Below are 23134 nucleotides of genomic sequence, written 5' to 3'. Positions count from 1 at the left end.
GTCCAACTTTCTGGTGAACAAAGTCGAGTAGGGTGCCGAGCATCTTACCTGCAGCTAATGCTCCTGTGGAGTTTTCCCTCCAATACCCTGATGCCCCACCATATGAAGTATTTCAGCCCAGCCAATCATAGAGACAAGGCCCAAATACTGTGCATATCCTGCCCAGTATCGGGTAGTAGAGATGGGGTTGGGGCCAAAATCCTTCCTTGGCAAGGCAGAACCGTGCAGGTTTACGAGTTTCTTTTATGTTTCGCGCACCTGCGCTTTTTTCCCCTTTCCCCTCCTTAGGGTTTGTTCGACAAGACGAAACAAAAGTAGTCAAGAAAGTGCGTCAAAGGCGGATAAGGGCCAAATACACAAATGGGACCTTATACCCGCGGCTCAGGTGGGACAGACAATGGAGAGTCGGAATTGCAGCCAGAGCAGCAACTATTCATACCTAACTCTTCTGAGCCTGTGAGAAATGATCGAGATAATCTGTTAAGACCAGTGAATTCTCACGATGAGCAACCTGAGTCGTCTACTCTGTCGGAATCACAAGCGCAGCGTTTGATAGATACATCGGCGGCACCTTCCTCGCTAAAGCAGCCATCACAAGGCAGGCAGCTGCGGTCCAATAAGTGGCAGCTGATATTTGATATCCTCAGTGCCATCTCTGCCCTGCCTTTTGTGGCTTTAGCTCTGGTTGCCATTGTCTATAATTCGAGGTCGGTAGATGAACGTGACTGGGATGATCTCCAGATCGCAATGAAGACGGTTTGTGCTCTGGTATCTAGAAAGTGAATATTATAGGCATACAATCTCACTCTTAATTATAGTCGGTCACAGTATTCCCTTTAATATTTTCGGCCGTAATCGGTCGTGCCATACGGCAGATTGCTAAACAAAATCTCGAACGTGGATCGACTCTCGGAAGACTTGAGCAGCTCAGTAAAAGTACGACGGTATTCGGTGCCATCTCAACACCGTTAATGCTGAAGTCCTGGAACATCTTGGCCCTCGTACTCGTACTTATCTGGCTGGTCTCTCCCTTGGGTGGGCAGGCGTCACTATATCTTATAAGCCCACAGAGTCTTGAACACGTGGAGCTGCAGGAAGTGCAATATCTTGACATTAATGGCCTCTCCAAGGCCCCAAACCTAACTTCATTCCCGAGGCTTACAGATGCTTTGGAGGCGGTGTTTCTTGCCTGCCTGATCGCGCCGGTAAGTGTGAAAGAGGCTGACAGTGATGCGTGGGGCAATGTCAAGATTCCCTTACTTCGAAGTCTTGTTCGGAATAACACAGCTCAGAGTGAGGGGTGGTTTGAACCTGCAGGCAATAAAATCACCCATTCGTCACTTATCGGAGTGCCCATGTTCGGGATATCATCGAGAGGCAACAGCACCTTTCAGCTACAGACTTCTTACATTGATACAGACTGTTACGAACTCGGCGAGGCACCTGATGAGCTTGTCTACAAGTATAATGGCCAAAATGGTCAGTTCCGGATTTATCCAGCGGCCCCGTGGAATGTCACCAGGTCCGTAAATGCGTCAGTTGCACCCGACATACACGTGCTTTCGGGGTACGGGAAGGAGGCTACAAATGGCGCTTTGATAACCTGCCATGTGACAAACGTGTATGTCGAATTGGAAGTGCTTTGTTCTGGATCCAACACCACAGCCCAATCTCAACGCAGCTGCAGGGTGACAGCCATCCGGGAGAGTGTCGAACCACATCAGTCTTCATCCATGCCGCCGTTGATGTATCCCGACTTTAGTGTTTGGGATACTTTTGCACAGGGTCTGGTGAATGCGTCTCTGTTAGTAAATAGGAAACTCGGGACATACACGGAGGCATATCTTCAAAATGTTGACGTGGCCGAAACACTGCCGCTACCAAAGTACCTCTTGAAAACGCCTTTGAACGACATATCTGACCATCTCACTCAAATCATGAACACGTTTTACTTGGGCAGTATCGCTCTACCCTTTGTTACCTTGGGGCCTAATCTTCCCTCTCAGGGCAACTACTCCAAATATTCCGAGGCTTATGAGGCCTTCGACCGCTCTTCGTTAGCCAGTGTACAAGCTGAAAGAGCCTATCGGGATGCAACTGCTACATACGTTGCGAACTGGGGTTGGGTGGTTGTTCTTTTATTGGCAAGTTTAATGCTAATAGGAGCATCTGTTGTGAGCTTTTGGGTGGGACGCCAAAGCCTAAACCCTGACATCATTGGATATGCTTCAACTCTGACACGCGACGCTCCTTACCTACGGCTTCCTTCAGCGGCAAGCACGCTGAGTGGATTCGAACGGGCAAGGTGGTTGAAAGACGTTCGAGTTCGGTTTGGCGATGTACAACCGGAAGACACAGTTGGCAGATTGGCCATTAGCACGCCTGACTTGGCTGGCAGGTCACGCAAAGGCAGGCTCTACTTGTGATGATTAAGAGTTATGGGAGACTAAATCGACATTGTATTTGATAATTATAGAATAATCTCTTTTAGATATTACTAATGTAATAGCGATTTAGTACTACAATAGTCCGATTAAGGTTAAGCCCTACTTTCTGGCTACCTCATGCAATACAAAGTCCTTCCTCAGCAAAGCTTACTACGTGCTGGTTGGTGACGTGACCTACATGAAAACGCCTGTTCGGCAGTGGCAAGTACTTAGTATGCAATTTTGATAGAAAATGTCTAGATTGAATTGGACTTTGTAAACATTATTCTAGGGGATATAATATATTTTCAATATAAACTTTTCAAAGTTTCCTGGTCTACCACTTCTGTAGCTTTCGTTATCTCTTCTAGAGCATCCTTCACAGTTCCTTCAAGGTCTCAATAGCTCGTAACCTAAATCCCTTCCTATAGTACTGAAATTGCGCCGGGCTACAGTTTCGGATATGAGCTTCCTCAAAACTTCAACATCGTCTTCTATACTCCTCAGTAGATAAAATGAAACTTAACTTACCCCTAGCGAGGAGTGCCTACCTAGTACTGGGTACCTTAGTACTATAAGTAGTAGTAGTAACCCTATATTACCCAATCAGGTAAAGTCCACCTCTCAAGCCAAAGAACCAATCACCTGATCCAATGACAAAAAGCTGCACAACCGGCTTAAGCCGACCACCGTAAGTTTTTCTGCTTCCTTTCAGATACGAGAATTGCCTTATCAGAATCAAAAAAATAATCGCAGTAAAAAACCCCATACTCACCACAAAACCCAATCATTGATTTCTCGATTCCTACTCCCAACATCCGAAATAAAAACCAAACCCCCACCAAAATGTCCACAACCACACCCGAAGATATCCAAACCCGGCGCGAAGAAGACTACGCCCGCTTCAAGAACTACGCCGCCTACACATTCCTCGTCGCATCCCCAATCTTAATCGCTCTCCCGCCCCGGAAACTCGACCACCTGACTGTGCTCCTCGGCACTGCCTTCGCCTTCTCCGCGAACCATATCACCTACGACCGCACGGGGCGGAGTATCGTCGACCGCGTGCATTCGAAGATATCCTCCGGGCGGACGATCGTGCCGAGTGGGTTGCCCAGTGAGCGGGCGTTGGAGATCCAGGCGCGGTTGCGCGCATCAAGGGAGAAGCAGTTGCGGGAGGGAGGACTGACGACGGAGGAGATTGAGAAGCTGAGGGCGAGGGAGATGCAAGATAAGGGGGTTATGGAGAGGGTGTGGATGGGTGGGGAGACGGAGGGATGGAAGGAGAGGAGATTGAGGGAGGAGCAGGAGGCGTTGGATTCTGGGAAGGGGTATGGGGATTTGATTAAGGAGCATATTTGGGATGTGTGGACTTGGGGGAAGAATGATGGAGAAGGGAAGAAGGAGTGAGGTTTTGTTTCTGTGCAAAATTGTATAGTATGTGTGTATGCATCTTGGATGGGCGTTTGGGACTTACTTTACTCACTTTGTGGAGCGTTGGATATGGCTCTTTTTGTATAGTATGTATAGTATGGTTATGTGTGATATGTGATGGTGTTTCTCCACTTATTTTTTACTCTACTGATGGGTTCTGTTGTAGGAGTTAGGGTTGGAAAGGCTGAGGGAAGGCATTCTTGCTAGCCAAGCTTGTGAGAAGCATAACTCATTGATTGCTTGCATCGGTTCATCTTCTAAAGAAGCTCCATTACCTTTCAGACCGTCTTCGCCGCAGTCAATGAGAAATGTTACCTCCATCACCTGCCCAGCCAAAGGTTGGCATCTCACCTACGCCCCATATGGTTCAAGACATTGCGGAGGACATTGCGGAGATGATCCTGCTTCATACTCATTCTGATCCTTCGACACTGCTGCCGATGCTTTATGACTCGTAGCCGTATCTATTCTTGGAAGAGAATAAGGAGCATTTTGAAGGGGGACGTTGTTAGATAAGTGCGTCTGAGTGAGAGGTGATGCGTAGGGCTTGATAGTTTATGCAAGATGAGTGGTGGCTGGTGTGGAGGTCTACTATTGAGACAATGTTCTGATATTTATATTCGATGTGAAAAACGGACAAAAGGTGATGGTGTATCCAAGGCTCTGTTAGTTAAGCATGAATACAGTTCGTAGTATTTCATATCGGTTGGATAGACATCCAGGTTCGCATGTGTGCTCCTCAGTGGAAATCAGAAACAGTAACCTAATAATCATTGAATTTAATGTCTCAGTTCAAGCCCTCCTTCTCTTTCGTGTATTTTAATACCCCTTCATAAGATGTAGCAAGGTTTCTTTAAATGCTAGGATACCTTACGTAGCAGCATATCATATCCTTCTGGCTATTAACATACGTCTCCTCCAGAAGATGCCAATTCTCGAAGAAGGCCTTTTCTCATCGAAGGGGTAAAAATGATGGGCCGGTGATTTGAACTAACTACTTATTGAAACTACCATGGGCTATTCTACACATAACATGAGCACATTCAGAGCTCCATCCATCAATGCTTTACAGCTCAGACATCACAGCCTACAGCCTACATCCTGCGACAGCTACAAAACACTACCTTTACAAGATCACTACGTAGCCAGTCAATAAATTGGAGAAAAAAATCAAACTCCATTTAAAATCAAAAACTAGAAAAGCAGAAACAACACAAAAGGAAACTGTTATCCTCCCATTCGGGCCTTGGAACAAGGGAAACATCCTCGCCACGTCAATAGACATATGTGTACGAGGTAAAAACCTTGAACAGGATGCCAGAACATAAGAAACCCTTTATTCCATTTTCCCCCAGCTGACCTTTTTATGTAGGCCGCTTTTACCTTTATAAAAATGTAGCCCGTCTTGAAAGACAAGGTCTACTTTAAAATCCTCACTGTAGTCTGCTTTATGGGCTAGACTACTCTTAACGTCCCCATTTAATAAATAGTAGCCTGTCTTTAAAGACAAGGTCTACTTATAAGAACCACCTCTGTAGTCTGCCTTTAAAGGCTAGGCTACTCTAAACGTCCCCTTTAAAAAATACAACCCGTCTTTAAAGACAAGGCTGCTTTAAACATCCCCACGTAGCCTGTCTTTATAGACAGGTCTACGCTAACATCCCCAATATAAAATCCCCTTTATCCTCCCCAACCTACTCATACAGGGTAGGTTGTTTACCTAGGCGGGACATCCACAGCACGTCTGCCGTGGATGCCCCAATTAAAAAACATCAACCCAACGACACGTCTGCCATTGGGTCACCCTTTATCCTCCACTTCCCTCGATTTGTTCCTCCACCAGATACCTCAATGTTTTGTCCGTTGTGTCGATATATGGGAGCCATATGATGAGAAAGATTTAAATGAAATGACTTAAATGACTTAAATGACTCGGAAGGTTATTCGATTTGCCGGACATATGTTTTTGTTTCTGTCACCATGACTGCCGCTGGCCTGCCTTAAACATTTGCAAAGAACTTAGAAGATTTAACAAAAGAGAAAGCATATCCAACCCGGCCGGCTTCCATTGGGGCGCCCTTTAATTCAATGGAGCCGCCAGCAGTTGGGTAATTTGCGTGATCCACGTAGAAACATGTTTTAAAGTACAGGTTCTTTGGTGGTGTTGTTATTTGATCTTGTTTTTGTTCTTTGATGTTTGTTTTTGTAGGCTTTGGGCGGGCGGCAGTCTGGTGTTGGAGGGTTGATTGTCAACATGTTTATTGGAAGGCCAGGCAGCCCTTATATCGTCAATTAGTGACTTGAGCTACCTGGCCTTTAATGAGATGTTTTGTGGGAAGGCCAGGCAGCCCTTATTTTCGTCAAGCAGTGACTTGAGCTACCTGGCCTTCCATAGAAGTCGATTCAATAGAAGTACAGGGGAGGAGCATCGAACATTTCGATGTCTTGAGGCTCCTCCCCTGTACCTGTCGCGAATTGGGGTGCGGCCTATGATCCGTTAGTGATACATGTCCAAGCCAGAAACTAGAAAGGGGATACTAACAATGGCGAGTGCCGCAAATTGTTCTTCAACGGGGTGGGGCGTGGTGAATACGTCGAGCATCACCACGTCCTCCACTTCAGATGGTGGGGCCGTGGTGAAGACATCGACCATCACGACGTCCCTTTGAGGACAAGGGTGACGAACGGAGATGCCCGGCTGCCTCACCGGCCGCCTGTTAAGCGCGGGCACGTCGCGCATGATGGTGTCGCCATCCCGGGACACCCGTGGTTGAGGGCCACGGCGTTGACCCGGGCGTCTAGGCGCATTGTTTGCACCACCATGCCGGGGCCCCTTCCCTTGGGGACCGAGACCCCGTCGACTTCTCCGAGAGGTGAATTTTTGTTTTTGCCCTAGCCCCTGTGGCTGGCGGGGCCCCTGCTTCTGGATTCTGTTATTATTTCCATTAGCAGGGCGGTTATTACCTCCGCGGTAGCCAGAGGGACCAGAGGCGGGTGAGGGCCGAGACCTTTGATTGATCTATATACCATTGTTAGCTCCATGATCAAAGCCACCCATCATCAGGAGGACATCAACTTACCTCGGACACCTCGGTGGGCCTCTTGCCTCTGCGCCTGTTGCCAGATCCAGTATCTTGTGGCCTCCTGCCATTGCGGTTATTGACGCCGACAGTTTGTACGAGGCCGTGACCCGGGTGGAATACGACGGGTCCTTCTCCGAAGAAAGCCATTTTATTGCTAACTCGGGGGGGAATGGAATGACTAACAAATGCTAACAGGTGAAGAGCAGTTGATTCGAGCGGAGGAGCAGGTGAATAACACTTTTAGGAGGGTTGGGATGTCACTGCTAGTCTTGCCCGCACTTATTCTCAAGAACGGATCCCTTTCTTTCCTTCGTGAGGAAAAAAGGTTAAAAAAAAAAAGCAACTTTTAGCGTAATTCAAGATTTATTTGAGGTGCGGTGTGGACATGAGTTTTGTTTAATGTGGATAGTTGAAAGCAACGCTCCGATTTGGGTGTCGGTTACAATTTTCTAGTTCAGTGGGTTCTTATGATGTGTCGAGGTTATTATGGATGTTAGTCTCGACTGGACTCTTCGACGCTCGTTTCTTGTGCTTGTTCAGGTGGTAGACAAATATTATCAGACGAATCAAGTGGGTTTCTTTTCTAGATAGTAGATCGTAGCTGTGGCAGCAATAGAGTCAAGAAAGACGATGAAAGGAAAGTCTTTGGCAGGGGGGAAAAATCCAGCATTAAGTACGAGGGCGCCTACGGACGTCACTCTTGCTCAATCAAGCATGTTTGGTTCTTGTGGACGACAGTGGGAGGTAACGATGCTACCTAATAAGATGCGACTCCAAGTATAGACTTTCAAAAATGGAAATCTGGGGTAAACCGGAGAACCTGGGGTAAATCCCGGTATCCAAGGAACGAACCGTAGGGCTGATCTCATTTAACCTTACATTTTGAGCCTCATGAAATAGGCACAATAGGCTTGTAGCACTATCCATTCTCATAGATGTTTCTCTGACTGCAAGAAAAAAGAGGCACTTATTGGCAGAGTGCCTTTGTTTTCCGGTTTAAAACTTATGATGTTTCAGAAGATAGGGGGAGTCCCGGACTTGCGCTTCTGACGCTTTGTCCTTCGTTTTTCTTCCAAAGAACCGACGTCAGACCCCTGTTCAGAGTCCACCGGCTTGATAATTTTCTTCTTCCGGCCGGTATCCCACGGTACTTCAATAGTACCGTCCTGAAAACCCTCAGTTTTGGTCTTCTTCTTCGGTTTTGAAATACCACCGGGAGAAGAAGTGCTGCCTGTGGACGCCATACTGTCCCGTTTCCTCTTGTCAGGCTTTGAGCTCCTTTTTCGTCTCTGCTCTTCTTTGATTTCCAGTCGACGTTGAACTTCTTCGGAGATATCCTCTGTTTCCAGAGCCACCGGCGTCACATTCCTTACATCTTCATCACCACCCGGCATCATCATATCCAGTCGCTTGCGCTTCTGATACTGGACTGCTCCGACAGGCATGGTATCTGTGCTTTCGTTTTCCACTTCCATACTGTCGGATTCCACCCTAAACCGTTTCCTCCGTTCTTTTGAACGACTGCGTCGTCGTTTCGACGAATCACGACTAGATGACGTAGACGCCGTCCGGTATTCATTAGCTGTAGCAGTTGGTTTTTCTGATGATTCTCCAAAGTTTCCTGGTTCTGTCACAAGGTTACCTTGGTGAAGCAGTAACAGCGATTGTTCGGATTACAATACGTACTCGAAATCTGCCGGCTGTCTATTAGCATCATACATGGTCATGACTCAAAGAAAAGAAATTCTTCACACGAAAAAGCTATTCACCCCTAAAAAGAATGAAGAAAAAAGAAGGAAAAAAAAAAGAAAAAAAGAAAAAGAAAAAAGAAAAAAAAAGCCACAAGAAAAAACAAATTCACCAACCAATTGTTTCTTCACAACCCGAAACTGCGTCATCAACCTATTCGTCTTCTCGATCATCCCCGACACCATTTGCAACGCGTCACCACTAGGCACATTATTTCGAACGAGATTCAACATTTCCATATGTGACGACAGAACGGATTCATGCTGGGCGCAGATCTGCAATGAAATTCAGACTCCTTAGCGATCAGGCTCGACATGATGGATATCGTGCGTCATTCACGCGGGGAGATCTTCGCGCACCTCCGGCCATGATATTCGATTGCGCGGGGCGGTGGTTTCGGTAGTATGGGGCTCTGTATAGTTTTCTTCGTTTTCCTCCTCCACGGTCGGGTTTAATGAGGGACGATCGGCGTTTTGCGACATTGTGATTTGGGGACCGCACGACATTGGGGTTGACTTTTAAGATGGGAACTTCTGTGGCGCGTTTGATCGGCGGGTGGTTTTTGAGTTTCTCCGCGCCAAGAATAAGCTTCTGGATTCTGCACAAGCTTCAGGTACGGGAGGCGCAGGGGCCAATCATCGCGGTGGGATTTGTTCATTCCTCTTCTAGATTAATTACTGGGATTCCTTATGGTACGTCAATATAGATCTACATGTCCATATATCTAGTAAATCCTCTATTGGCCGTACTACATTTGGATACTCCTAAGTTTGACGATCCTAACTACACCATGTGGGAAATATTAATGGTGTTATACAGCACATTCAGTCAAATATATATTGATGCGACTCCTTCCCAGACAACGACTGTATATTATAAATGCAGGAAGCATTCCAGGTGGACTGAGTATATTCACTTGCACGCTTTTCTAACATTCCTTAACTAGCAAATGTAGAGGTGGCTGTGTTGTTTTCTCGCGAATGATGCCAATTTGAGGATTATCGGACCCGATACTAGAAACGCCATTATCTAGATTACCACATTACACCCTATATGAGGCAAGAAGATATTGGGGTGAGAATCGTCTTTGTGATAACAGGGTTTGATGGACTGTTAATTCATACGGAAAATTATCCAGCCGCTTTCACTCGGCAACCTCAACAATCAACTTCGTACAACTCACTCCCCGGAGCAGCTTATCCAACCCAGCATTGATAGCCCCCAGCCCCTTTCCCACGACGCTCGGCTCCGGACTCGGTGTAATGGTCGCCTTAACCAGATTCTCCCTCAACCACGTCCCAATCCAGTATTGGAACTGCTCCAGCCTCTCCCCTTCCACCATCGACGGCATCACAAATATTGTCTCTACCCCATTCACGACCTCCGCATCTGGAGGAACAACGGGTGCTGACGCGATTTTCGCAGTGATCGTCTTATTCCTTTCTTGGTCTTCTCCAAGAAATGCCTTAAGCACAGCCTGACATGGCGCCAGCTGCCCGGTAGCCAGAAAACAATACCGGATCACCAACCCGTCCTCCTTGGCTGCCGAAACGATCGCATCCACAACTTGTGGGTCTTTATAGTCGAACACACGGTCCGCACCCAGTGAACTCACATAACTCTTATTTGCAGATCCAGCGGTAGCGTATACGGCTGCGAAAGAAGAGCTGGGGTCATCCTGAAGCAGTCGAGCTGTTTGTACGCCCATGGTACCGACACTTGAGGAGGCACCCCAGATTAGGAGCGCTTCTTTTTTCCCTGGGGTATTCTTTGCTGTGACATCTCCCATCCGGGGGATCCCCATGGCATCCCACGCGCTGAGGGGTACCTGGACGGCGACGGGCAAGGTTGCCGCGCAGTTCCAAGACATGCCCTCGTCCGGAAGGGGCACAGCATGCTGCCAGGGGACGAGACACCGCTCCTGAAATGGGCCGTAGTCTGGATCGCAAGACTTCCAGACAGAAGCGGCGTAGGCGGCGACGCGGGTGATACCCGGTCGGAAGGAGGTAGCCGGGACGTTGTTGCCGATCTCGAGGACTAACCCTGACATGTCAAAGCCAATGACCGTTGGGTATGTGGATATGAAAAGGCCTTGGCCACGCATGATGGCATCTGCCGGGTTGAGGGCTACAGACTTGACGGCGATGAGGAGCTCGTCTGGTCCTGGTTTTGGGGTAGGTCTGGTTTGGAGTTCAAAAGGTTGGCCGTTGGCCGGGGAGACAGCGGCGAGGTGGGTAGCCATTTGGAGGGTTTGTGTAGGTGGAAGTTTTCATGTCAGGGTTTTATGATTCTGAGAAATAGTATTGAGGAATGATTCTCTTCTTATACCGTTAAGCCATCATTTCAGACTATTTCTTTTGATATCATCCTCCGTTGGTTATAGATGCTTACAGCCAATCACAGACCTCGGCATCCGAGGAGGAGTTAGCGTGGTTCCGAAACAAGATTAGCGTGTGGGGGTGACTGGGACGATGTTGAAACCTTATGTCCTTCCACTGACTCCATTAAATCCCTCACAGAATTATGATTATTAACGAAATATGGAGGTTCCCGACCGGAGGACTAGGCGGAGATCGAGGTTTGGCTGCCGAAATTGCAAGCTAAGAAAGCTCAAGGTGGGTGGCTCTTTCTAGACTGCCAGTGCTTAGCTGAACGAATTTCCTTGGCCACTTAGTGCGACGAAGGCAAACCCCATTGCAAGAGGTGTAGTTCATTCGGTATATTATGCAACTTCATGTCGAATATCCCCGACCTACAACCTATCGCCGCTGATATAGGGAGTCCATTGGTGGTTCATGGAAAAGCAACCCTTCAACCTCCTATCGCCAGTGCTGTCTGGACATCTGACGAATTCACATCATATCATTTGAACGCCAAGTGTCAGGATTTCATCACCCGGTATTATGCACGAAGTATCACTATCCCAGATGACCCTAATATGATACACGTTAATCGCAAGCTGCTAAGACTAGCTTTTACCGTAAGTCTGATTAAATTGATTCTGTCACCGTCCGACAGAATTGAACTCCGCTAACATATTGCTTACAGTGCCCTTTTCTAATGCACGCCTCGCTCGCTGTGGCACTTACTTATGACCGCCATATGAATAGCTCATTAGGATGTCGTCGCAGTCTAGAAGAGTGCTATCACTGGTCTCAAAGCACAGTTCTTCTCAACAGGCGATTAAGGGAACCGATTAACGCGAAGGATAAGGATCCAATCTGGGGCACTGCAGCCGCTCTGACTATCTTGTCCTTTTCATCCCCTGATGCACGCACCGCAGAAGAATCATGGCCTTTAAAGTCCTCTGACCAGTCCGATGTAGACTGGGTACGTATGAGCCAGGCGAAAATGTCACTGTGGCACATAGTCAACCCGCTACGACCGGACAGTCTTTTCTGCGTGATGGCGGCGACCTTTGCTCAGATGCAGTCACCCCTGCCAGAGAAGGGCATAGATGGTATACCAAAGGCCTTGGCTGCCATATGTCTTCTCAACGACTCATCTACGGCGAACAATAGCCCGTATTTCGATGCTGCTCACGCAGTGTCCCAGATCCTGGACCTTCCGGATAGCGAGGTCACAACAGGTCAAACTCAACTCTTCATGCGTAGTATTCATGGCACTTTCGAAGACTTGCTCCGGAATAAAGACCCTGTAGCCCTTTTATTGCTGTATCTGTGGTACCGCAAAACAAGTTGCAGTATATGGTGGATTGAACTTAGGGCCAGAGTGGAATGTCCTTCTATTTGCTCGTACCTACGCTTATATCACAAAGGGAATGCTGCGGTACAGGCATTCCTTCCAGGTGGTGCACTCGCCGATAGTTGGGTTTAGTTAGGGCTTCCTCCAATATCACCACGTACCTCACTCTGCACGATGTTACTATGGCTTTTCAGGTTTATTGGCGTGTAAATCCCCCCATTTCAATAGAGCGATGAGCTTAGTGCTCTATGATCCTGCCACAGAGTCTCTGGTATCGGCTATTAATGTTGGCTATTACTGTTGATCGGGGAATCCGTGAGTAACCCGCGGACTTTTTGGCCGAGGCCCGACCTCGAATGCGGGCAGCCCTGCTCCCCGCCTATCTTTTCACCTAAAGTCGATCAGTCTTGACCCCACAAGATATAGGCAATCTGGATGAGATATATTAATGTATGGATGCCCTCGATGTTGATTGTTGATTTCTACAACTGAACTCTTTCCCAAAGGTAAGCCTGGGACTGAACTTCATTGTACTGCATTGGTCTAAACAACTCTCTCCTTTGGCCACGATTATATAACATAGTGGAGACTGCTGCTCTGTCAGTGATTTCAAAAGATACTCTCTGGAACTCACAGTTTCACCATGCCTTCTCACCGGTCGACTGAAGACGCCACAGACTACTCTGTCCCTGCAGAGACAAGAAAGGTCCTCTATGAAGAGATTCTTCAAAACAACCTGCACAAAGACCTGCCCCATGGATTACTTGACGCTGCTGCTCGCATCAAGTTTATCGGGTCTGATGCTCCCAGCATCCCTATCAATTGGAGATTGGCGGAAAGCATCGCGTCCTTGAAAGGCTTTGAAGGCGCCATGCTTAGTGTTCTCCTCAAGCGGAAATATGGCGTGGACTATCCCGATATCGTGATAGATACGTATGCCGAGCCCTCGCATGGAAGATGTTGCAATAGTATGATGTAGGATTAAGAGCTAATTATGAACTTGCTCAGTGACCAGGCACAGTTATTCTTCATGTCAGCATTTATTACGATCATCGACCCTGATGGAAAAGCTATTGAAACTTCTTTCAAGCTTACTACCGATGCTGAGAAAGCTAAAGAGTTTGATAAGCTCTTTCCCTCGTGGGATGTTAACAAGACTCATCGTGATATCTATCGATCTTGCGTCACAAATATCTATGAAACTAAAGACAAGCGCTGGTTTCACCTACATGGTAATGAGTCAATATCCCGGTAAAGTGGCACTTGCGATGAAGTATCATCGACTAATATATGGTTTAGCCAGCCTTAATGCCAACCCCACCCTCGACAGTATTGGTTTCCCTCGTTGGAGACCGGACCTCCAGGGCAGACCCCGAGAAGACATTCTTGCGCTTTACATGGATCGCTTGAAGGAGATTGAATCCCAAGATATGGAGCATCGTGCATCCGAGATATACGGTCAGGCAGGTACTATCTGTTGGTCAACGGAAGAGTATCTGGCCAGTGAGCATGGAAGAGCCAACAGTAAGGTCGGTCTCTATGAGATTCACCAGCACATAAATCCCACTCAAGTGCCATGCTGGTGGCCATCTTCACCCGAAACCAGTGCCAAGAGGCCTCTAGCTGGCCTAAAGGTAGTTGATCTGACAAGAGTGATTGCTGGCCCTTCCATTACTCGTTCCTTAGCGGAGATGGGTGCAAGCGTCATGAGAGTTGTCGCCCCACACGTCGCAGACTTGTCTATTGTGCACCCAGACCTCAACTGGGGTAAATGGAATTGCTTCCTTGACCTTCGGAAGGAAGGAGACAGAGAGAAACTACGAGCATTAATCTCCGATGCTGATGTTGTAGTTTCAGGATATCGCCCAGGAGTCCTTGACAAATGGGGATTCTCCCACGACGACATCCTGAGCATCACCAAAGAGCGCAAGCGCGGCCTCATCTATGCGCGTGAAAATTGCTACGGATGGTACGGCCCATGGTCTCATCGAATTGGTTGGCAGCAAATCAGCGATGCCAATTGCGGTGTCTCTTTGGAGTTTGGTCGAGCGATGGGACTCGACGAAGCCGTTACTCCAGTTTTCCCGAACTCTGACTACTGTACTGGAGTCTGTGGCTCAGTCGGTATCCTGGACGCCTTGATGAGGAGAGCTGAACAAGGTGGTTCCTATACCGTCGAACTTGCGTTGAACTACTACTCTCAATGGCTAGTCAAGTCTGTCGGCGTCTACCCCAAAAGTGTGTGGGAGAATGTTTGGTCCCTTAATGGTCGCAAGGTTTTCCGTCATTTCCAAACCATGAGCAGCTTGATTCCAGCTTATGTCGACATGCTCAAGACAAACAGTGCGGATCGCGTGTTCCGTGCAAACAACTTCCATTCTCTTCATAGCAAACATTTGGGGGTGGATATTACGAGTCCCAAGCCCGTGCTTCAGTTCCCGGCAAACGAGGTAGACCTGAGATACAATGTTGGTACTCGAACCAATGGAGTGGATCAGCCCAAATGGCCTGAGGATCTCAGTGTCGAGACGGTAGCTTAGCTCTCTCCTCTCTTTAACCAGTTCCTATTTTTCCAGTTCCCAGATACCTCTGTATTTGGCTGGGAAGCTATTTTCAGCGGATCTTTGCCCTAAGTATATTAGTGACTACCAGGGAGTCAGTTATCTGCAATTCTTACCTTCAGAATTATCGAAGCTCTACAAAGTAAATCGTAACTGAGTCTCATATAAGGTTGGAAACGATTTGCATAGATAGTCAGTTATATGACTGGTTGGCTCAACAAGATTCAAATTCCTCGGCCTCTGCCCTCTTTGGGGATATGCCTTCGAGAAAACCCCTACCCAGTGACCTGTCTTTGCCATTTCGATGCATGTTGCTCACTGTCATCTGTCTGGAAGCGAATCTTTCCCACTGGGTGATGAGGTCTTAGGGTGGTGCATACATTCTGACATCAAACTGCTGGGCTTCCAGCCCTGTAGTCAGCCGTCGTTGAGATTGCGGGTACTCTCAAGGTCCGTTCTAGGATTACGCGGACAATGCAAGCCATGGTGAATTGGCACTGCACTGATTTGACAAGAAACCGTTAGTGCGCAGCTCAGCCGAGCTAGCTGGTGACTGAGAATTGATTGGCTAGGTATATTATATCCGACGTACCGCCGATCAATGTCAGGCATGCTGTGGCGATGCGAATATCCTTTGCGGTGGTGTTTCATCAGTGACCGAGATGAATACAGGAGTGTCTCTATAGTCGATTCGTAGGAGATCTGGTTAGGCCATATCCAAGGAAGGGGGATAATCTCATACCTAGGCAAAGCCGTAACATCCAAGTTATGGAGGGCGAAGCGGGGTAGCGTTTACTGTTCTCTTGTTTTTTTTTCCTCCTTTGTCCGTTTGGCCTCAACCTGGAAGTGAAATTTACTCGCAGTTGACACAATCTAGGGTATGTATACAGACACAGGAGCCTCATAGCCCTGTTGTATGTATATTAGTAGATCCAGCTTGACATCCTTGAATAAAGACTGGAGGGGGTTCACAAACTTATTCGGCGGGGCATATCGAATAACTAACTCATTTACAGCCTTGCGACGAATGCAAAGGCGAGGCTGAGCCCCAGACCGGTTTTTCTTTTGTTTTCCTTACTTTTCTTTTCTTTCTCTTTTTTTTTATTTCCTTTTAATCCCAATCTCCCCTCCTTATTGCTGTGGGAATCTATTAGATAAATTATCATCATTTGACTTACCTGTTTCTTCCTCTCAACTTTGATCTCTAACATTGGAGCAATATATAATATCAATACCTTAGTAAAAAGAAGGCATGGCTGACCCACTTTCCTTAGTCGCGTTCGGCTATACAGTTGTAAAGGATCTCTGCAGGCTTGCCAGAGGGATGAAAAAGGCTTGTAAAGAGATACATCATGCCAAAGCAGATCTCCACAAAGTGATCGAACGAACGAAAACAGTGGCCGAGACATACAGATTCTTTCTGGACACAATGAAACAAGCGAGAAAAATTCATGAGCTCCAGCGAATGTTTGACAAGTATGATAGCCTAATTAACAGAGTCGACGGGGAGTCCAGCGCAACCGTTCAAAAGCTGAAGAACGTGAGGAATATTTTCTCACCTCTTGGACGGAAAGGCCCAATTCGTCCCACTGAGAAGTGGATGGCACAAATCAGGTGGTATCGAAAGGGCAACAAGACTATTCTTCCTCTGTTCCAGGATATGAATGTCTTGGAACAGTCGATGAGAACAATCGGGATATTGGTGCAAATTCACATACTTACACAAATCCATCCTGACGCCCTATCGAATGAAATTTTGGCTCACACGTAAGCTAGAATCAATCAAACTTCGTGTGTCCCACTAACTATTGTCTGTAGGAAATGGCTCGAGAAAATGCTCAGTATTGAAACTGACAAGCTGCGGCGCGCTCAAAGGTCCCAGGAAAAGTTACTGACACAACATATGGTCGCCCCAAGGCATGATGCTAAGCTAGATGACTTCGCTCAAGCTATACTTAGATTGTTGGAAAAAGAGATTCCTCGTCTGTTTATGAATAAACCTCCCGGTAGCCCACCAACTTCTGATTCACGATCCCCACCAAGCTCACCAAACGCTTATCAACGCTCCCCAATCACACCACCCTCATCGCCTCCTTGTCCAAATGGAGGAATTAGAGGATCAGCAGTGAGGCTGCAACCCAAGGAAATGTTGTCACCCTCACTCGAAGGCCCTCGGCGAAGCGTACGCCAAACAAGAGATCCCGTAAGCTAAGTGCCCCGTGCAAGCCCTGCTGCGTATATTAATCTATTACTGTAGCCACTATCGACCACACGAAGTCTTAGGGGAGTAGAAGTTGACGCCCAGGAGGAGGTGCCCGATGACAAGGATAGTAAGGAGCAAACAGGCCCATACATGCCAATGCCGCCCTTTGGCCTACCAACATTAGCCCCTCGCCCACGGGCGGGGCGAACTTGGGACAGCGGCGATGACTTTATACAATCAGAATCTCGTCCACCACCCACTGCGAGCCGAAGCTCACTGCAACGAAATGGAGGGCCCTCTTCGTCGCGGGCGAACAGACAGAATGGCAGTATCATATCGGTATATGGCAATGACGGAGAGGTCACACCCACTCATCTAACGGGAGGTCTTGGGCTACAATCAGGGTACGAAAAAAAGAAAAGACATGGTCGGGGATTGAACAAAACATGATAAGTGCGTCTTCAATTTGGTTAGTTTTCTTTTGCTCTCGGTATAGTTCATTCTAGTGTGACTTTATAAGTCCGATGTATATAAATTCACCATGTGTCCGCAATAAATGAGATGCTGTTATTTTTACCTGATCAGGTTAAACGGCTACTACCATTGGGATTTCAGCTACAATATCCACCGCTGATTTTCGGATATCGATATCGCTATATCACTGCAATGCCCAGCAGCAACGTCACAGCATCTCGAGGCGGGCCCAAAGGCCGAGCAACTCGACATTGACTTAATGGTCACTACTACTGGGACTGATTTTAGGCACGTCCACGGTGCAACTGAGGATTTGTTTGAGACTTCGTTTTTGGTGCAGGGCTCATTGGGATTACTGGCTATTTGCATGGCTTGTCAAACACCCACCAAGGGACATCATGGCTCGCATTACTTTGTTTTGAAGAATCCCCAATTGTAGAAGCTTTGATCAAACCAATATAAAAGACTAGAGAGGAAATCTCACGGACAAAAAGAAGACCCCGACCGAGACGAGACTCGAACTCGCAAACCTTTGGTACCGGAAACCAACGCGCTACCATTGCGCCACTCGGCCGATTGGTGCGAGTTTGAAGATAGAATTCGAATGCCGTGAAAAGCATATGTCTTCAAGCGCGGACAATCTACCCACTGTTAGAAAGGCCCAGATTGGACTGCCGTGTGTTCCTTACACTAACTAAAACCTGACCCTCTCAGATTTACCGGTCATATTAGAGATAAAACTATGGCCAAAGCAGTAAGGAAGCACATCCTAAAGAAACTAGGGGAAGGCTGTACCTCATTCCAGCGGACCGTTGATACTAAAGTGCAACAATGCCCCCTCAAGAAGTTAATAGATCCTAAGGCTACTATCCATTGAACTGATCCACTTAGTATGAGTACGGCCAAGGCATACTGATGCGAAATATAGCTCTGACCTGCCGCGGATGGAATACTACACTCTTGGCAGGCGACTTTAGGCGTACCGTCCTGCAGATCTTCCTATCAACATACTTTTATATTGTCAAGCGGACCAACCAGAGCATACGAATCTAAGGGGTCATTGCCTGTCTTTGGGGTATCCAACTCTTGGTCTTTAAGAGCGCTCCTAGGGATATCTAGTGCCAAGAACCAGGCGAGACATATTTATAAAGCTAATCCTACTCTAACAACCCTGACAGGGTAGAGTAGTGAAATTCAGTATGGAATATAAAAGGAGGCGAGTATTCCCTTATACCCCACTTCTACTATTAAGCTCTTCTGCTACAAGCCATCTACTACAAGCCAAAGCCATTCTTCTCTATTGACTTTTCTCCCACCAACACAATGATCCGCACCAGCATCATTAAAGCCACTTCTCTGAGTGGTATCCTGTTTGCCGCCACCGGAGACTGTGGCCAGATCCTTAACGCTGTCTAGTCTTCTTCAACTTTCTCGACCGTCGGTGGTCGCGGCGGCAACCATCATGGCTACTCCGATGGGTTTGCCCTGCTTAAGGAGGATGGCGGACAGGTTTTCTCCGACCCAACTCCCGGCGGCGGCACTCCATGCACATAGAGCCCTAGCACGACCTTCTATCTTACCGGCGGATGATTTCCTGAGGGGGTCCAGTTCAGTTTTAATTGCGTGTCCGATTTCGTGGGAATGCCAGACCACTGCGCGGTCTTGGATGTTAACGGTAACGAACTCTCCAGTGCAGATGGTAATTCGAACTTCAATTTTATTGGTATTGCTATCGCTCAGGATGGATTCTGCGGTACCTCCTTTGAACTACCTGAGGGCGCAGACTGCCAGCCAGGCGTCACTGGAATCAAGGCTACCCTAAACCCTCAACCAACGAGGGGAGAACCTGCCGAATATGATCCTGTTAAGGGGATACCACGGGAGGAAAGAGGCTATACGAAAGAAACAGAGCAAAAGATGGCCCAATTCTAAACAGGATGGTGAAGTTGAAAACCTGCAATCTTCAGTGACAATTGGATCAACTACTGAATGGATAAATTCCGATAGGATTCTCTTAATCTTTTGTAAAGCTATCGCAGCCATGTATATACTATCCACTATTGGTACCACGATTAGAACAAAACTATGCGTGCAAGGTCAAGAGTGGACTGTAATGGCTTCCTGATATTTCCTTTAATGATATTTGAAAGGAGTAACGTAACAGACGTGCGTCGCTGGCGAATCAAGGTAGGGCTTGACTAGGTTGGTGTCACAGCAATATATGGCTGATAGAATTATAAATTAAGACTCAGATAGAAAAATACAAAGCTTTATGAATAGATTTAATTATATCTATATTCTGATGAATTGGGAATCAGCCTGATACTCATCTTGGATATCAAGCCTGTCAACTAATAGTACCGCTATATCGGAGGTCCAATATATGTATCGGACTTGGAGGGTTCCTGGTACAATCCCTCCCCATTTGCTTGATTATCTGGCTATTACAGGTTCTCGTATATTTCATAAGTTATATGAGTGTCTCTGCGTTCCACAATGATCCACTTAAATGAGAACTTCCTCGTGGGGGCGATGGAAGTTGTTGATTATTTGGACGCGCTACGTGTGGTGCCAAGAGGTTATAATTTAACAGTTTGGACCCACTATTGTCAAGTTCACAATAACTGAGCGAGAGCAAGTCCAAGGCCGGGTAGATTGATCACTGTCATTGTGTCGGATTGTAGACTCGGTTTGCATGAACTCCAGTGCCTTTCTGAGAAGTTCTTTATAGGTACTTGATCTAGTAAACAGTACACTCCTTCATTCTTCAGATAGGCCGTTAACCCCACACGGGCCACACCAACCAACAACAACTCTGCTTGTAATATGATTGGCGGGCACTGTGCATATACGAGGTCAATCATTTACCGAGCAGGCGATCTCTGATGGTTAGCCACAATCCCAGCCTCGTCTGCCGAGAGAGGCTCAAACAGAAGAAGCCACTGTCCCGCACCTCTACTTCTCGCGATAGTCTATTCCGTATATTTCCAAGATTTACGGATAGGAGCTGCTATGCCCTCGAGGAAAAAGATCGGCCTATGGGCATGGGCTCGGTCCTTAACTTCAACTCCACGCTATTATGGCGCGACAGGTGACGACCCAGACAAAACAGAGCTACTCACAATCCCCAGCCAGCAATCGGTTGCTTCCGCTTCAAAAGTTGAAACTAGAGAAACAGGTCCCATAAACGACCCGACACTTGCTACACCTTTCCTGGAGGAAGCGGTAACTAGCAGCATCAGCAACAGCTCAGCGAATGCGGCTGAGGACAACAGTTCTCAAACCCGGCGACCCACTTGGATCAAAGGCGTATACCTTTGCGCAAATGCAACTGTCGGTCTACTGCTACTGAATACCGTACTCATTTCCGTAGCAGGCGGGCTGGCATCGAAGTACACAGGCTCTGGAGGATCTTCCAACTCCAAAGTGGTCTACGAAGGCAGCTGCGTCATAACAAGTCGATGGAACACGGCATTCCATTTTATCATCAACGTTATTAGCACCTGCATTCTGGCGGCAAGCAATTACTGCATGCAAACGCTTGTCGCGCCAACCAGAGACGAAATTGATTTGTTCCATGCAAAGCGTCGCTGGTTGGATATTGGCGGTTCTAGCTTCAGAAATCTATTTGCCATCCCGCTTAGCCGTCTTGGGCTCTGGTTGATTTTACTCATCACGGCTACACCGTTCCATTTACTGTACAACTCTGTCATTTTCGAAAGTTTGTCATATAATGAGTATTGGTCATTTGTTGCACCATCCGATTTCGATGCTCAAATTGTACGGAACCTGACGACTCCCGCGTTGGAGAATTGCTTTCGAGCTGATGTCACTTCCGGATCAAACGATATCAACAGCGCCAAAAGCATGGATTGGGATCAAATAATACATATTGTTATGGGAGAAAGGAGCGAGAAAATTTCCCCTGAGCAATGTTCCCGCTATACCGGTACAAGCTCTTATTACCCATCGGGGTACAAGGGCCTTATTTACCTTGCGAGTGATTTGGCTATGGAAGATGGAGGCGATATCGCTGTACTTCGGTCTACAGGCACCTCTCGGACTCAGTCAGTTTATGCTGCATCGTTTACCAATCCGAACCCCTCAACTACAACATCTGATGAATGCGCCGGTCCTCTTAGTCGTTCTACGACTCATAGTCTCAGCGGGTGTTTGGCGTTTGAGGGTAAGAAAAATTGCCAACTACTTCTCAACCCTCCCATTGCTGTGATTATTTCATTAGCTACGCTGATGAAGGTAGTTGCAATGTTTCTTGCAGCTCATCTTCAACGGACTCGAGCACCTCCTCTTCTTACAACAGGCGACGCAGTTGCGTCATTCCTAGAAAGACCTGATGATACAACGAAAGGGATGTGCTGGGCGTCACGACGTTGCATTGAGAAGGGTAACTGGAGACCCTCTTCCGTACTGTCGACAGGCCAACCACCGTCTAGAGAATATAGATACCTATCACCGCCCAGGCAATGGAGAAAAGCATCTAGCCCTTCTCATTGGGCAGTCACCTCAATAATGTGAGTGTTCAAAAACTCTAACGTAAAAGATTAGCCAATCCTGAAAGCTAACCTGGCCTAGCTTTGTTATAGGTATAGGAATGGGCATTGGTATGCCTGCCGTCAAATTACCTGACGCCGTTCGCAACCCTCAAGGTCTCTGGAATTGGGAAAGCAACGTGAAAAGTACCGCGAATTTTGCGTATGGTAACTATTCGGAGATGGAGGGCGTGGTGATAGCAAACAGCGTTCAACTAATAGTCACGGTCGGCTACTATTTCTATAATAGCGTGCTTACCAGCATGCTAGCATCGGCTGAGTACAGTTCCTACGGGGCAGACCGGAAGGCACTTCGAGTTACTTGGCCCGCCAAAGGCAGCCAGCAACGCTCGACCTACTGGCTGAGCGTTCCCTATAAATACGGCATCCCAGTCATAATCCTCTTCATGGCCAACCACTGGTTCGTTTCACAGGGCTTCTACTACGTCCTAATGATCCCGTATGGCACGGATGGTCAGCCCCTATATGGAAACAAGGTCAGCTCGGTCGGGGCCTCAGCCCTACCCGTGTTCATTGCTGCCTTAGTTGGTGTTTTCCTGTTTCTATTCTTGCTGTCTTTGGCGTTTCGCAGGCTTAAGTCAACTATACCACTAGCGGGCTCCTGTAGTGCTGCTATCAGTGCCGCCTGCCACCCGCCTGAGGACGTTTGTACCGCCACTGTAGCCCACGGGGAGTTGTTCTGGGGAGAGACTACTGGCCTACCACCTGATTGGGTTGACGATCAGAGTGACGGATGTGATCTTCCAAAAGGACATTGCAGCTTTACTCCACTAGATGCACGATTGCCTTCCTTAGACAAGTTGTATTCTTAGATTTTTTTTTTTTTTTTTTTTTACCTAGCTACTAGTTGCAAAGAATTACATAGGGTTCTCCGAAAAGCCATCAGCACAAGGCACTCCCGTATTCAGATCTACTCAGTGAGCAAGAA

General features: G+C 47.4%; 9 protein-coding genes and 1 non-coding gene across 10 annotated transcripts; 6 read left to right on the top strand and 4 right to left on the bottom strand.

Annotated features, from left to right (window-relative positions):
• Nucleotides 1-245: 245 nt before the first annotated feature.
• BDV27DRAFT_145142 (uncharacterized protein) lies at nt 246-2426 on the top strand (the record flags this gene model as incomplete). The annotated part of the gene is made up of 3 exons (XM_032070368.1): nt 246-289; nt 462-756; nt 819-2426. The coding sequence occupies 3 exons, from the start codon at nt 246-248 to the stop codon at nt 2424-2426; spliced, it is 1947 nt and encodes a 648-aa protein (XP_031927716.1).
• Nucleotides 2427-3159: 733 nt separating this feature from the next.
• Nucleotides 3160-3836, top strand: BDV27DRAFT_172235 (uncharacterized protein; the record flags this gene model as incomplete). Its single annotated transcript, XM_032075810.1, has 1 exon — nt 3160-3836. The coding sequence occupies exon 1, from the start codon at nt 3273-3275 to the stop codon at nt 3834-3836; it is 564 nt and encodes a 187-aa protein (XP_031927715.1). The 5' UTR covers nt 3160-3272.
• Nucleotides 3837-6263: 2427 nt separating this feature from the next.
• Nucleotides 6264-7090, bottom strand: BDV27DRAFT_157680 (uncharacterized protein; the record flags this gene model as incomplete). Its single annotated transcript, XM_032072555.1, has 3 exons — nt 6264-6347; nt 6403-6879; nt 6941-7090. 3 exons carry the CDS (start codon nt 7088-7090, stop codon nt 6264-6266), a joined length of 711 nt encoding a protein of 236 aa, XP_031927714.1.
• An 866-nt stretch (nt 7091-7956) lies between these two features.
• On the bottom strand, nt 7957-9174 carry BDV27DRAFT_157679 (uncharacterized protein; the record flags this gene model as incomplete). Its single annotated transcript, XM_032072554.1, has 4 exons — nt 7957-8570; nt 8630-8636; nt 8809-8967; nt 9052-9174. 4 exons carry the CDS (start codon nt 9172-9174, stop codon nt 7957-7959), a joined length of 903 nt encoding a protein of 300 aa, XP_031927713.1.
• Nucleotides 9175-9836: 662 nt separating this feature from the next.
• BDV27DRAFT_157678 (zinc-binding alcohol dehydrogenase family protein) lies at nt 9837-10934 on the bottom strand (the record flags this gene model as incomplete). Its single annotated transcript, XM_032072553.1, has 1 exon — nt 9837-10934. The coding sequence occupies one exon, from the start codon at nt 10932-10934 to the stop codon at nt 9837-9839; it is 1098 nt and encodes a 365-aa protein (XP_031927712.1).
• A 298-nt stretch (nt 10935-11232) lies between these two features.
• BDV27DRAFT_145137 (Zn(II)2Cys6 transcription factor domain-containing protein) lies at nt 11233-12529 on the top strand (the record flags this gene model as incomplete). The annotated part of the gene is made up of 3 exons (XM_032070367.1): nt 11233-11307; nt 11367-11672; nt 11741-12529. The coding sequence occupies 3 exons, from the start codon at nt 11233-11235 to the stop codon at nt 12527-12529; spliced, it is 1170 nt and encodes a 389-aa protein (XP_031927711.1).
• A 511-nt stretch (nt 12530-13040) lies between these two features.
• Nucleotides 13041-14937, top strand: BDV27DRAFT_172232 (CoA-transferase family III domain-containing protein; the record flags this gene model as incomplete). The annotated part of the gene is made up of 3 exons (XM_032075809.1): nt 13041-13330; nt 13406-13629; nt 13697-14937. The coding sequence occupies 3 exons, from the start codon at nt 13041-13043 to the stop codon at nt 14935-14937; spliced, it is 1755 nt and encodes a 584-aa protein (XP_031927710.1).
• Nucleotides 14938-16387: 1450 nt separating this feature from the next.
• On the top strand, nt 16388-19567 carry BDV27DRAFT_157675 (uncharacterized protein; the record flags this gene model as incomplete). The annotated part of the gene is made up of 4 exons (XM_032072552.1): nt 16388-16725; nt 16777-17161; nt 17216-17565; nt 19327-19567. 4 exons carry the CDS (start codon nt 16388-16390, stop codon nt 19565-19567), a joined length of 1314 nt encoding a protein of 437 aa, XP_031927709.1.
• Nucleotides 18137-18209, bottom strand: BDV27DRAFT_t111. Its single transcript has one exon. It is a non-coding gene; the product is annotated as a tRNA-Arg (tRNA).
• A 1080-nt stretch (nt 19568-20647) lies between the features above and the next one.
• Nucleotides 20648-23018, top strand: BDV27DRAFT_157674 (uncharacterized protein; the record flags this gene model as incomplete). Its single annotated transcript, XM_032072551.1, has 3 exons — nt 20648-21821; nt 21897-22167; nt 22229-23018. 3 exons carry the CDS (start codon nt 20648-20650, stop codon nt 23016-23018), a joined length of 2235 nt encoding a protein of 744 aa, XP_031927708.1.
• Between the last annotated feature and the right edge of the window lie 116 nt (nt 23019-23134).

Source organism: Aspergillus caelatus (assembly GCF_009193585.1).
Source record: "Aspergillus caelatus strain CBS 763.97 unplaced genomic scaffold BDV27scaffold_85, whole genome shotgun sequence".
NCBI classification, from domain to species: domain Eukaryota; kingdom Fungi; phylum Ascomycota; class Eurotiomycetes; order Eurotiales; family Aspergillaceae; genus Aspergillus; species Aspergillus caelatus.
Note: the sequence above shows the minus strand (reverse complement) of the source record. Positions and strands in the feature narration are given on the sequence as shown.